Here is a 12,653-nt window from a genome sequence, read left to right on the forward strand (position 1 = left end):
GCCGTTGAATTGCTTCTCTCTTGGGTGTCAGTTAAATAGACTTGAACAGATCTAAGCAAATGTGACTGACCTCTATTGCATGATTAACTGCCGAGTGCACACCCAATCCCATTTTAGATTGGCTCACTCCTCTAATAAGGGGTGCACATGGCACGAATGCCACTGCAGCACATACTTGCAGTGTTGAGCCAGATGTTTGGCCCCCGTAAAGGAAATCAAAGTGATCGACTGCCTTCATTAGAGACGTTAAGTGCACTCTAAATATGGAGACCCGTGACGAGTGGAGAGAGGCGCTGCTGTGTTTCCCCTTTCTCCTCGGTCCCAACCCCCCTCTCAGTGTATGCACATTCCGCAGTCCAATGCCTGTGTGCTCCAGACCGCAGTTAAGCAGTCCCGTCTGGAGTGTGTGACGGCATGTAACGCTGCCCTAGGCCATGCAAGATGCCTGCTCCCACTTAAAACTGAAGGCAAAGAGATCATTAACAGATCTGAGTTCAGAGCAGAGCAGAGTGGGAGCAGGAATCAGATTGCACCTCAGAAAGAGGAAACTTTCCTCCAGAATATTTTGGACGAAGCTTTTATTTTCATTTCACCCTGAAATTATTAAATACCCCTTAACTGATTTCCCTCAGGGTTTTGGATAGGAAATGTTCTTATACACTAAATCCCTTGATAAGGGGTAGTATATTCCAAATGTATCCAAATTTCTTCATTGTGCAGTCCATGAAGTGGGTTTTACACTTCACTCTAAGTGACAGACATGTCTGTAGAACTGTGGTTGTAGACCAGTTCAGCCATCGTTTTCAGATTTCCATATTTCCAACATTTCATGTTTCTGTAACTACAAAGGCAGATCAGTACAGTATCCAAATTACATAAACAATGGGAGGTATGACCAAAAGAAACCAAAGAATAAAAATTGTATTCATCAAAATAATGAAGCTGTCTGTCAATTAATTTCAGCTAAAATTTCACCATTTATCCATTACAAGGGGGGAGTTGTAGGTTTCAGCAGTGAGGATCACTTACGCGTTCAAAAAGCTGCAGTTCCTCGGCTGCCGCTGGTCTCTATTGATAGTTTCCGACTCCGTGAACACTGTGAGGGGGGTGAATTTTTTTGTACCACAACCGTTTTAGTGTTATTTAGGCTTAATAAATTGGGGCGTGGTTACGTTGAGTGACAGCCCGTAGACAGGCACTGACAGTTAGCTCGTTGCTAAAGCATCGGCTGGGCTAGGCGGCTACATCCAGAGGCCTCCGGCTACCTCCAGCTACCTCCAACGGTTGACAGGGGCTGCAGTGTCCGTGTTTGTTTGCCAATGTTCGGATAGGTTTTTGTGACAGTATGGCTTGTTGTAGTGTAGACTGTACTAACCGACCGTCGAAGGAGTCTGTGTTGCAGTTTTTTCGGTAAGTAAATTTCTCACTATTTTACCTGGATGTTTGCAGTAATTAGCATGTATTAGCATATTTTTCCGCTGGCTTATGACTTAATTGCCGATTTATGGTCGCTGGTGATACAGATAGAGAACCGGAGCAGCTAATGTTAGGAACGCTGCTGCGGTGTGTTCCGTGCTCTCAAGTCCGTTTATTGCGGCAATACGAGGCTACAACTTTATTTCGTTTCATTTTTCTGTTTAAAAAGTCCGACATTGCATGGACAGAGCAACTCCGTCAGTGAGCGGCTGCTATTGTTTGTGTGCTGCTGTAACTGTAAGTGGATAGTGGTTGGAGGCAGCGGCGAAAGCCGGTAAATATTAATAAACATTTTAATATATTATTATCATCATTATTTTTTATCGTTCATTCATTATATATATCATTTATAATAATGACAACAATAACAACAACAATAATAATAATAATGTTTTAACTTTTTAATATATTTTATTAATATGAAATAATAATGGGGCGGCACGGTGGTGCAGTGGTTAGCAGTGTCGCCTCACAGCAAGTGAGGTCTGGACCCTTCTGTGTGGAGTTTGCATGTTCTCCCTGTGCCTGCGTGGGTTCTCTCCGGGTACTCCGGCTTCCTCCCACAATACCAAAATACATGCATGGGATAGGTGAATTGGCTACTCTAAATTGCCCCTAGGTGTGAATGTGTGCGTCTGTGGTTGTCTGTCTTTGCGTGTCAGCCCTGCGATTGACTGGCGACCAGTCCAGGGTGTACCCCGCCTCTCGCCCATAAGCAGCTGGGATAGGCTCCAGTTCCCCCGCGATTAAGCGGTAGAAAATGAAATGAAATGAAATAAAATAATAATGATTGTTTCACAGTTAAATGACAGGCTCTGTTGTATGCTGTGTGTCGCGGTTACACGGCCTAGCTGATTAGCCTTAGGCTCGGTTGCTCCGAGCTAAGTGGCCGGGTCCTCGGCCAGCTAACCCCGGCTGACCCGTAGAGTAACCGCCTCTTCGCCAAATGTGGAAAGTACACTCCCACTAAAATTCAAGATGGCGCAGCTCAAATGCCCATGGTTTGGTCACAAAAACGACTCCCCGAAACCAATGGGTGACGTCACGGGTGCTACGTCCATGTCTTATACAGTCTATGAGCCATTACCTGTGGCTGATGTTATTTTGCCATTCATCCATCACTTTCAGATATAACCCTTTATCCATTAATTTTAACTCGCATTTAGCCGTCACTTTTAGCTGTTTCAGTGTTTCCACTCTTAAAACATGTTTAGGGGTTGTTTGTTTTTTTAAATTGTAATCCTGTTTTTTCAATTTAACTGAGCTACTCCACAATCACATACCTCCTTCTAACTGATGCTACACTTGTGCAGATTCCTGAGTCCTATTACAACAAAAGCACACTGACTTATCAAAGTTATTTATTACATGAATAAAACTCTTACAAAAACACAGAGGCATACCATTAGGAAATATATACAGAAAACCATACACAGCTGGCATTAAAAAAACAAAAAACAAAAAAACAATCTGAGGCCATCACAGAGTGTAACTACCGCACCACAGATGTCCATAGTTCTCATAGATTTTATTTAGAGTTAGACTTGAAATGGAGATGAAATAAATACAGAAGCCAGATGGACATGGGGATTGATGTTAACAGTGTCTTTGGGTTGTTCTTTTTCTATGTATAATACAAGAAATTAACTTGACAAAAATAGAGCCAGGTATTTTGAATGTGAGGAGAATAGATTAATTTCTAGTCCTTTTCTTCTGTCTTCACAGTTCATATGTCGTCTCACTTTAAGCCGTGATTTATCAAAACAAATCATTTTTTAAGATATTTACAATCATAGAAGATTATTCGGAAGAGCTAAGAAAGGTGTTTTTATATTTATGCTTCATTTTCACATCTTCTGATGAGATTTGACAGATCACTGGTGCATAATATGTCCTCAGTGTAAATAAATACCAAGGCTACTTAGTGGCTGCAGCAGAAAAAGAAGAAAAAACAAAAGAAAAGGGCAACTAATTTGAGTAGTTCCTATCTACACATTAGTTAAAGTGTTCTTATAAAGAAAATAACAACTGCAAGCATCATCTGGATGGTTAAGAGGATTTAACCCTCAGTTTCTGCTGGAGAAATCTGATCACTTGGCTGTGTAAACTCTTATTTGGGTCTCTTGGAGTTTTCCTCTTTTTTTCTTTAAGGCTGCACATGTGCATGGAAATAAGCCCAAATAGGGAAAGTCACATCGTATTGGAAAGCAGTGTTGTTGGAACATTTCTTTTGGCAAAAATCAGCAGCAATACCAAAGTGGTTGCTGAAGCTGTGATTCATAAAACAAGACTTGCCAGACTAGAAACATGATGATCTAAGCTGTACGTATTTGTTTACAATAGCACGCGGAGGGAATATTTTCTTTAGATGGGGCAGAGAATAAATCTGATTACTGTCCAAATAACGTGTAAAAAGTGTTTTTTGAAAAATCACACCCGTGCAGCACATGTAAACACATTATTCTGTTTCCTGCCACTTGTAAATGTACTTATTGTAGTGTATGTGGAGGTCACTGTAGGTCTAAAACAATCTGACCAGGATTCAATAGTGTCAATTTGCAAGCCATTGAGGCTTGACAAGAGCTGACGCTTGCTGGCATTGAGCGGATGCAACGTGGAATATTCAGTCTGTTCATTTCACCTGGTAACTGGGGATTTGCTCTGTAGTGATAACGGACAAATCGCAGGAGATTCTTTCATGTGGGTTGATCCATGTAAAATCAAATGGTGACATAAACTGCAGTAAAGTGTTTTTAGAATACTTGTTCTCTTAGTAAAAACAGAATTATAAGTGTCCAACAAAGCAATAAGAACCATCAGTGGCAGTCTCCAATAGTGACAGGTGTTGATATCAGAGTGCCTCCTTTGTCATTTCAAGTTCTTCACTTGAGTCTGTGGCTGTCACATGTGCGGCTGAAAACTTGTCAGACCACAGAAACACCCTGCGTGGGGCAGTTAAGAGCCGTTACCACGTCAGGCCTCTCGATGCGGGCCAGTGCTGAACACAGCAGTCCCAGAGTGGAGCCTTCTTTCTGGGCCCAGTTAGAGAGGAGCGTGTGAGCAGGCGCCTCTCCTCGCCCAAACAGGTCTAGCTGTTCAGGCTCATAGCCCAGTGCTGCTCCCAGCTGCCTCCACCCCCGGCCCCCTCCTTCTTCCAGGAGGCCCTCCACCTCTTCCTGTCTGTTGGGGGGTAGGTTGACATACAGACGATTGTCCTGCTTGCTGTCCCTCTTGGTACCTGTGGAAACGGCAAACAAAATTAGCTCACTGTTTGGCTTTATCAGCCACAAACTAACCAGATAAGAACCAGATAATAATTATAATAGTTATTATGTTATTAATGACAAAGGATGGGTTGCATGATAGATCTTTATATCCATTACTCCTTAACCCAAACCCACTGTGTCTATCCTTGAGGACTAACAAATCTGCAAAGCCAACTTTTTTAATATTTTGAAACCTGCAGAGTTTACATTCATTTTTGCTGGCTAGAAGATAGTTTAAGTTTTTTGATGCATCACTGTAACTTATGTAATCAGTCGATCGGTGAAACAGCCTGAAACTAGCAGCAGGGAATGTGTCCTCGTGCATATGCATGAGATATAAGAAACTAAGGGGATCTGTTCACAACAACACTGCTCAGTAGGGCCACTAGTGGTCAAATACTTCACAGTGTACCTTTAAAAGAAAGTGGACAACAGTGCTCTCTCTGGGAGGTAAAATTAATTTTTCCTCTAATATAATCTAATCTTTCTAATCTTTTCTAATACAATCCTTAAAGTCATTTGAAGCTGTACAAACAAGGACTTTACAATTATTTCTGAAAAGTCTGTAATAGCTGAAATTCGCCTTTGATCTTATTTTCCGTGTCTTTTCAGCTAGTAATGCAGGCATGTGAGTGCATTTCAGCACATTAGGTTAACAAAGGGTTGCATGTTTCCTTAGAAACCTTAATTTAGTTACATTTCAAAGAGTCTAGTCTGTCTCTGCCGCACCTTTGCTGGGCTGGTTGTCCTGTAGGCTGTGGGAGTCGAGGAAAACGCCACTGTCACTTTGGAGCTTTTCACCCTCTGGAGATGATCCCAGCTCGGCCGCACGGGCCTTAGAGAGAGCCTTCTTCTGTTTACATGATCTCCAGCTGGGGAGAGCGCAGGAAAACAATGTCAGCTAAATTACACACAGTGAGCTATTTGTCATCCCACTGCCAATCATATAATCATTATTACATCCATTTAAGGACTACGACCCAACCCTGGTGAGGACTCACCATTTATAAGCCACGTAAAGAAGCAGACCCAGCACCACGGCTGCCAGAACAGACACGTAAGCTAGAATGTTGTTGCTTCCACCCTCATCCTGCGGGGTAAACTTGGGCGTTCCAGGGGCAGGACTGGCCTTCCCTTCCTCTGACACCGCCTCTACACCTGGGAAGCGAGGAGCGTCACGGGGCCCATCAGTATCAGCGGGACTAGACATAAAGTGCAGCTTCTTGTCTGTAAAGATTGAGAATTGGAGACGTGTTAGGTACAGTAACGTTGCATGTGCACATATGGACATCAGAAACACATTTGGGCTGCATAAATTAGGGTGAGAAATAAATCCACAGAAGCCTGTACGCCTGATGTAATGATAGCCCCATTCATCTCGGTCCCCTGGTGTTTTGAAACCTTTCATTGCCCCTGTTTTCAGCCTTGTCTTCCCTCCTGCGGTCTGCCTATTTTAGGATCAAACGCTACAAGGTACTCTGCTGACCTCTCAGGGATTAAAGGGTCATGACACATGCTCCCAGAGTGTGTACAGATGACCTTACTCCTGGAGAGTGAGTGTAGCCATTTGGGAGCAAGCAGAGTAGTTGTCAGGGTCAGCAGCCTCCCTTGACCTTCAGGTTCTTGGGGTCAGTTAACCTACAGACCTGTCAAGCTCACACCAATTGGACTACAGCACTTAAGTGGGCTCTTTTTTCACTACTCATGTTTCCAGACTCGGAGTGTTACAGAGTGTTCAGATGAGGTGTGGATGCAGGTGTTGACCACATGTCCTTGTATTCTTACAGACACTCCCCCCTCCACCCTCTTCCCCTGAGCTCATTCTTTTATCTTTTTATCTTTCACTATTACTGCCGTTCCCTGCATTGGATTTTTAAAGGCTGGTCCTATTCCATATTTTTCTTCTTGTCAGCAGATCTCCTTAAAACACCAAGATCACCGGTCTTACAGTACTTTCTGATTTACCTTCCCACTCTGTGGCACTCAACCCCAAGCCCATGTGCATCATAATACAGGAGCATGTCACCCAGGAAAACATTGTGGCTCATTTATGTGGTTATGATCATGTCTATGGCACAAAGACATAAACTATATCAAGGTCTGGCAAAACAGAGAACACCTGTTGGTAGCATCCAGTCATTTTGCTTTGGTCTTTCCATGGGATTTGTTGACAATAAGACAAACTCACCCATGCAAAGTGTGTCAGAGTTGGGCATACAAGGTCGGATCTCCACCTCGCTGTCAGAGCACCGTGTGCAGGTCTGGCAGGGTTTGGTGTTAGCGTGTTCCTCAGAAAATGTTCCCGGTCCACAGACTTGACACTGAGTGTTTCCCTGAAGGCCACACTCCCGGGTTACACCCTCACCACGTTTGCATTTGGAGCACGGTGCACACAGGCCATGGATGTTAAAAAAGAAGAAGCCGTTGTCGCATTCACATTGTGTGTCTTGATGAGCAGAGCAAGCGGCCACCGTGGGGACACTAGCTGGGCACTTGGAGCAGGGAAGGCAACGGCCGAGGCCTTCAGATGAGGAATATGTTCCTGGGAAACGGAGTACAAAATCTGTGTCAGTCTAAATAAACTTTTTTTTCCCACAAATATCAGTGGCAATGATGAGAATTAGTGCCATCTAAACTCTTCCAACCCTCTTGGACAGATGACAGAGATGATGATAAGGCAGGTGAAACATATTCTATACTGGTGCAGTAACATTAGATTATAATTGCTTACCCGGTGGGCACGGTGCACACTTGGTATCTTCTTTCCCACATTGTGCCTCTACTTCGAAGCCAGCAGGACACAGACTACAACACTGCCCCGAGTCGGTGAACTGGTTACTGGCACAGGCATCTCCAAGAGTAACCTGCAGTAAATAAATGACATCGTAAGAAAAAAAATACCACCACTGTATATTTTTTTTTATTTGAAAGAACAAAACATATACCATCTTATGTTTTTGGCCATTCTGGGTCCGCCCTGTTTACACAGCAGTTACATGATTCATATTCAATGTCTCAGGCAGTAGTTACCAAAAAAAGACAATAAGAGAGGAAGTTTTTCTTTGTCCAGGGAGTTTTCTGACTTACATCATATGTGGGAAAGGAAATCACACACATCCCACTCCTGTGCAATTAAAGAAGCAGGGAACTGGGTGAACAGAACATGGCCTTTTTTTTATCTTTCTTTCTGCCTCAGTTTTCACCCTTAAAGTGCTCAGAGTCCTTATCTGCAAGTGGGTAATGGAGAGCCCAGCTTGAGTTGTGACATGAGGGATAGATCAAACATTCCTAACGGCTTGTGCAGCAGGGCTGGTGCCTGATAGGAGTGGCTGGCTTTAATCAGATGGCTTTAGACCAGTGGAAAGAATAAGACAAAAATGGGGTGAAGGAAAACACTCAGAAAAAGGAGGAAGGAAGAGGTAAAAAAAAGAGATTCTGCCCTCCCACTTATTCCAAATCAGTGTGAATGACAATGCGTAACTGTGAGTGTGTGAATACAACGTATGTGCGTTAATTTCTTAACAGGGGGAGGTGTACAAAGGAGACGGTTCCCGCCCCAGGCGAGGGTGTCAGTTAACCAAGGCTGCCCAGCATGTGAGTGTCTGTTTGGGTGAGAGGGGGCCTTTGAAGTCCCCAAGCCCTGCAGGTGTGTCTATGAAGGTCAGTATTTCACTAACTCCCCCTTCTCCAGGCTCTGAACAACGGCATCTTAAACATGCACACATTTAAGGGAGATTGCCCTATTCTGCCCAGGGGCTGACAAGAGCAAACAGATGTCTAACAACTAACCTCCTGCAAAGGGGAAAAGTAACAGCTAAACAACCCAGTGATGTCTCTCTTTCTCTCTGAAGTCTGCCAAGAAACACAGGCAACGTGTGTGAACCTGTAGAGCCTCCAACAAAAAGCCCACCAGAAACACACACACAGAGCGAGCCATGCCACCAGTCGCAAAACACTGAAATGTTCCATGCTGATACTACAGGAGGAACAGCTTTGAAACGGGGCTCGCCTCGTTCCAAAAACAACACCCAGTTTTACGGTGACGCTTACGGAGGAGCCTGATGATATCTGAAACACCAGCCACAGAACCCAGAGGCAGTAACCAGCAGGATGTTTGGAGTTGGCAGACTGTGACCAAAGCCTGGACCATAATAACTTGGAGCAGAAAAGCATTGTGGTAACACAGATTGGTCCTGTCCATGTGACGGATGGAGCCCCTCTGCTAACGCTAGCTAACCTTTTAGCCTTCAAGCCATACTTTGATAAATATTTGGTGACAGTGGCTCTGCTTTATTTTTACCTCCAGCTTAGATTTCTGTCGTTTTACAGTGCCTGGTGTGAGCCCGGGCTCGTGGAGCTCTGTAAGCCTGCTTGGAGGGCCAACTAAGCTCAGAGCAGGAACTGCCAAAGGTTTGGCACTTTACCCACCGCCCAGTGTACAATGAAATATTTAGTCCATGCCCCACTGGAGACGGGAGAGAACAGTGATCTACTCAGTAGAGGAATGACTAAGTCATTATCTGCTGTATACATGTAAAAAAGTACTATATATGGTTGCCACTCAATGTTTGTATCAGTGTGATAGATATTTTAATATCCAGTTACTGTTCATTACACATAATACTGTAATGAACTAAGAACCTGAATCATTTTATTAATGCAAACTAAATAATTAGAGAGAGTGAGGTATAACTCCTTTTCATTTCATACAAAAAGATACTGTACTAATGCTGCCTTACAAAAAAAAAATATAGATAAAATCTTAAGATACGTAGCTAAAAATGTGTGTATGTGCGAGTCTTTCCACATATTTGCAACAGCAGCAGATGAAAATGAAATTCCATGCTTTGTTTTTCATTTTTTGTGACATCAGAAGACAAATTTAATACATTTAATTGTCATGTTTAATTTTCAAGCAAAAGATTAATTTGCTGTGTACGCTCCAAATAGCATTCAGTTGTATCTGTCGCCTAGTGGACATAAGATCTGAATGGACATGGGCTGCAGTTGCTTTTTCCATTTAGGTAAAAAGCTGCAATCTGAAGGGATTCCCCAGTGAGTTCAGACAGACCACCGAGGAGAACTGGTTTCAGTGGGGGTCTCAACTCCACGGCTGCCGGAGTCACTCAGTCATCGCGGATCACACACACACACAGACACACACACACACATACAAACACTTCATTGCAGCCTCCTCTGTGCCTAAAACACTTTCTGTGCCCCTCTGAAGTGAGACCACATTTGAAGAGCCCAGGCTGGAGTTTCCACAGTTAATCTAATCTGCGTGAAAAATAAACACACAAAAGGATGGTCTCTCTCTCTCTCTTTCCCTGCGAAGACACTGACCCATGAGCCTTCGCAATGCGGCTGTGACGGCAACAGACAGGGGCCACTGAGAAGAAACCGCCTTAGCTGAGGGAAAGTTGACTAAACTGCACATCCCATCTGCACTGATCACTGTCATTAGTATACAGGGAGGATAAGAGACAAATTAAAGGACAAGCATTTCTCTTTTTTCAAGAAGAAAGCTACACAGGGACGCTGCAACCCTAAATCAGCACCAAGTGACTGTTAACTATTAAACTACTGATTTTCAACTGTAACCAAATAGCTGAAATGGTTCAAATTTCAAAATGACCCTAAAGACTGCCCCCCAAAGAAATCTGCTTAAGTGCTCTATGGAAATTCAAATGACTGTGGTAACAAAATAACCCCCCCAAACACACTCCCCCACCCCAACTCACACACACACATATACACCACAAACTGGGAGAAAATGATGATAATTGCTTTGCTCCGGATATCCAGACCCCAGCAACACTGCAAGCTAGGCCACTTTTTCACCAGGGACCACCGCAAGCAACAAATGTGGCAACACATACAGTAAATTACAGTCAGCATGAGCCTTAGAAAACAGATTTAACAGTAGAAAATCACGAAGAGTGCGCTCAGTAATACTGTAAGATACACTCAGCTTCTGCACCAAACCATCCAATGAGTAACAAGAGAATCATTTTAAGCAAAGCAGATGAGAAACAGCATCTCAGATTTCACAAAGAAATCCTGTTGATATCATACCCTTCTAATAGGAGAGAGATACACATCTTTCTAAGAGCTGAAGGTTTATCTAAATACTTTGATCTAACAGAAGTGCTTTGACTCTTGACGAGCATGTCCAGACAGGACTACAAGCCCAATGGGCTTGTTGAGCTAGATGAATGTCAAATTATTGTCTGCAACTGTGGAGGCAGGGGCTTTCTTTCCTACTGATCCCAGCTTAATGATATGCTATCAAACGCCACTGAAACTATAATTTCTCCATAAAATACATCATTTATTACTGAGTTCGTGCATAATCTTGGTTAATTGTGTGCTCCTGTGTTTTGTTCTTGTCTGATGTTCCCAGTGGTTTGGCTCATTCTTGCTGCTGCAGCAGATGGTGATGATGTGAAAATATGTAAGTAGAAATATGAAAACTGACTTCCCAGTTTGAGTTGTACTCACAAAAACAAAGAATCGCCACATATTTGCAGGGATGTGTTGTGACTGTGGAGGTCTGCAACAGCATGTGAGTTCATGTAGAGTAGGTTAGGCCACAGTCCAGAATGTGTCTTGGAGAAATAAGCAGTTCCGCAGAAAAATGAGGAATAGTTTAATTTCATTCTAGTTTAGTCATCAGAGACTTTATGAGAAAGACACGATGAGCTTTAATCAGATGTGTCCTCTCACTCTTCACACTATTTTTGACAGCTACAGATTGACAACAAGCATATTCACTAACAAGGGCCGTGTGACACAACCCTTATCAAATATGGCTCTGTGGTGTAAAACATATTTCCTTAGGGAACAACAGTGTAAAAAATCTAACTCAGTGGCTTAAATTTACAAAGGCTGCTGTTGTGCTGTTATAATGATAAAGGGATCATAAAGGATTTTGAGTCATCAAAATATGCGGCATCATTTAAGTAAAACATTAATTAACTGTTGCTTACTCTTAACAGCAGAAGCGCGCAGAGGACAAACAGTCTCATGTCTTCAGTCTCCAAAATCCTCCTTGACTTCCAGCGGACAGATCGGTATGTCTCAGAATCTCTGACACAACTTTTTTTCTTTTTCAGTCTGCAGTCCTCAAAAATTGCTAACTTCTATTTATCTAATGCTAACCCCCCCAAAAAACCCCACCAACTTCTCTTTAAAAAAACGTGTTAGTTAAGCAGACAGGACAGTTCGGTCATGATCCAGTATGATTTTACGCGCGGTGTAAAACGCAGACTATAAATCCGCAGATTCTCCACAGTAACGGCTCAGAGCAGCAGACGCACTCGTTTCTTTCAGTACATTCCCTGCTGATTCTGCGAAAGTTAACACAAAGTTTCTTCTGTTCCAGCTCGCAGGATGCACGGGCTGCCTGCTCTCCTGCAGCTTCGCAACAGATGAGGTAGGAAAAAGCTCCCGCGAGCTCTCCTGGGCTTTTTCTCCTCCCATCTACTCAGCTTTCAAAGGAGCCTCGTGATTGGCTGCACCCCTGCGACGCGGCGTTGGGGGACAATAGTGTGCTGTAATAAAGTCTGACACTGTTAGTGCGTGCGTGTGTGTGCGCGTGAGTGTGTGTGTGGTTATGTAGTCAATTGATCGATATATCCACATCAATCTGCTCACCTTTGATGCAAAAATGAATTTACTATATGCATGGAAATGTTATTGAGCAGTAACGTGGAGAAGTGTTTATTGTTAAATAGATAAATAAATATGAATTAAACAATCACTGACAGAATGCCAGTGGTGGATGGTTAACCACAAGCAGGCTGCATTCACATAAGTACTATACTCGTACAAATCTGAAGAACTTGCACTTAGTTGTCCTCCACTCTACAACTCAGAGGAAAGCATTGCACTTTTTCTTTATCTCAC

General features: G+C 43.1%; 1 protein-coding gene across 1 annotated transcript; it reads right to left on the bottom strand.

Moving 5' to 3' along the window:
• Positions 1-2,987: 2,987 nt before the first annotated feature.
• nradd (neurotrophin receptor associated death domain) lies at positions 2,988-12,161 on the bottom strand. The gene is made up of 6 exons (XM_041043576.1): positions 11,735-12,161; positions 7,474-7,606; positions 6,931-7,284; positions 5,744-5,969; positions 5,472-5,614; positions 2,988-4,714 (listed from the first exon to the last, which is right to left on the bottom strand). Exons 1-6 carry the CDS (start codon positions 11,771-11,773, stop codon positions 4,401-4,403), a joined length of 1,209 nt encoding a protein of 402 aa, XP_040899510.1. The 5' UTR covers positions 11,774-12,161; the 3' UTR covers positions 2,988-4,400.
• Between the last annotated feature and the right edge of the window lie 492 nt (positions 12,162-12,653).

This window comes from Toxotes jaculatrix, chromosome 8, assembly GCF_017976425.1.
Source record: "Toxotes jaculatrix isolate fToxJac2 chromosome 8, fToxJac2.pri, whole genome shotgun sequence".
Lineage (NCBI taxonomy): Eukaryota > Metazoa > Chordata > Actinopteri > Toxotidae > Toxotes > Toxotes jaculatrix.

Bases quoted from the DNA above. Each gene is read 5' to 3' on its own strand.
- nradd (XM_041043576.1), bottom strand. From the start codon at position 11,773: ATGAGACTGTTTGTCCTCTGCGCGCTTCTGCTGTTAAGA. The intron at 7,285-7,473 runs GTAAGCAATTAT...TCCGTTTCCCAG, and splicing joins GTGTGCACCGTGCCCACCGG to GAACATATTCCTCATCTGAA. The intron at 5,615-5,743 runs GTGAGTCCTCAC...CGCTCTCCCCAG, and splicing joins CTTTACGTGGCTTATAAATG to CTGGAGATCATGTAAACAGA.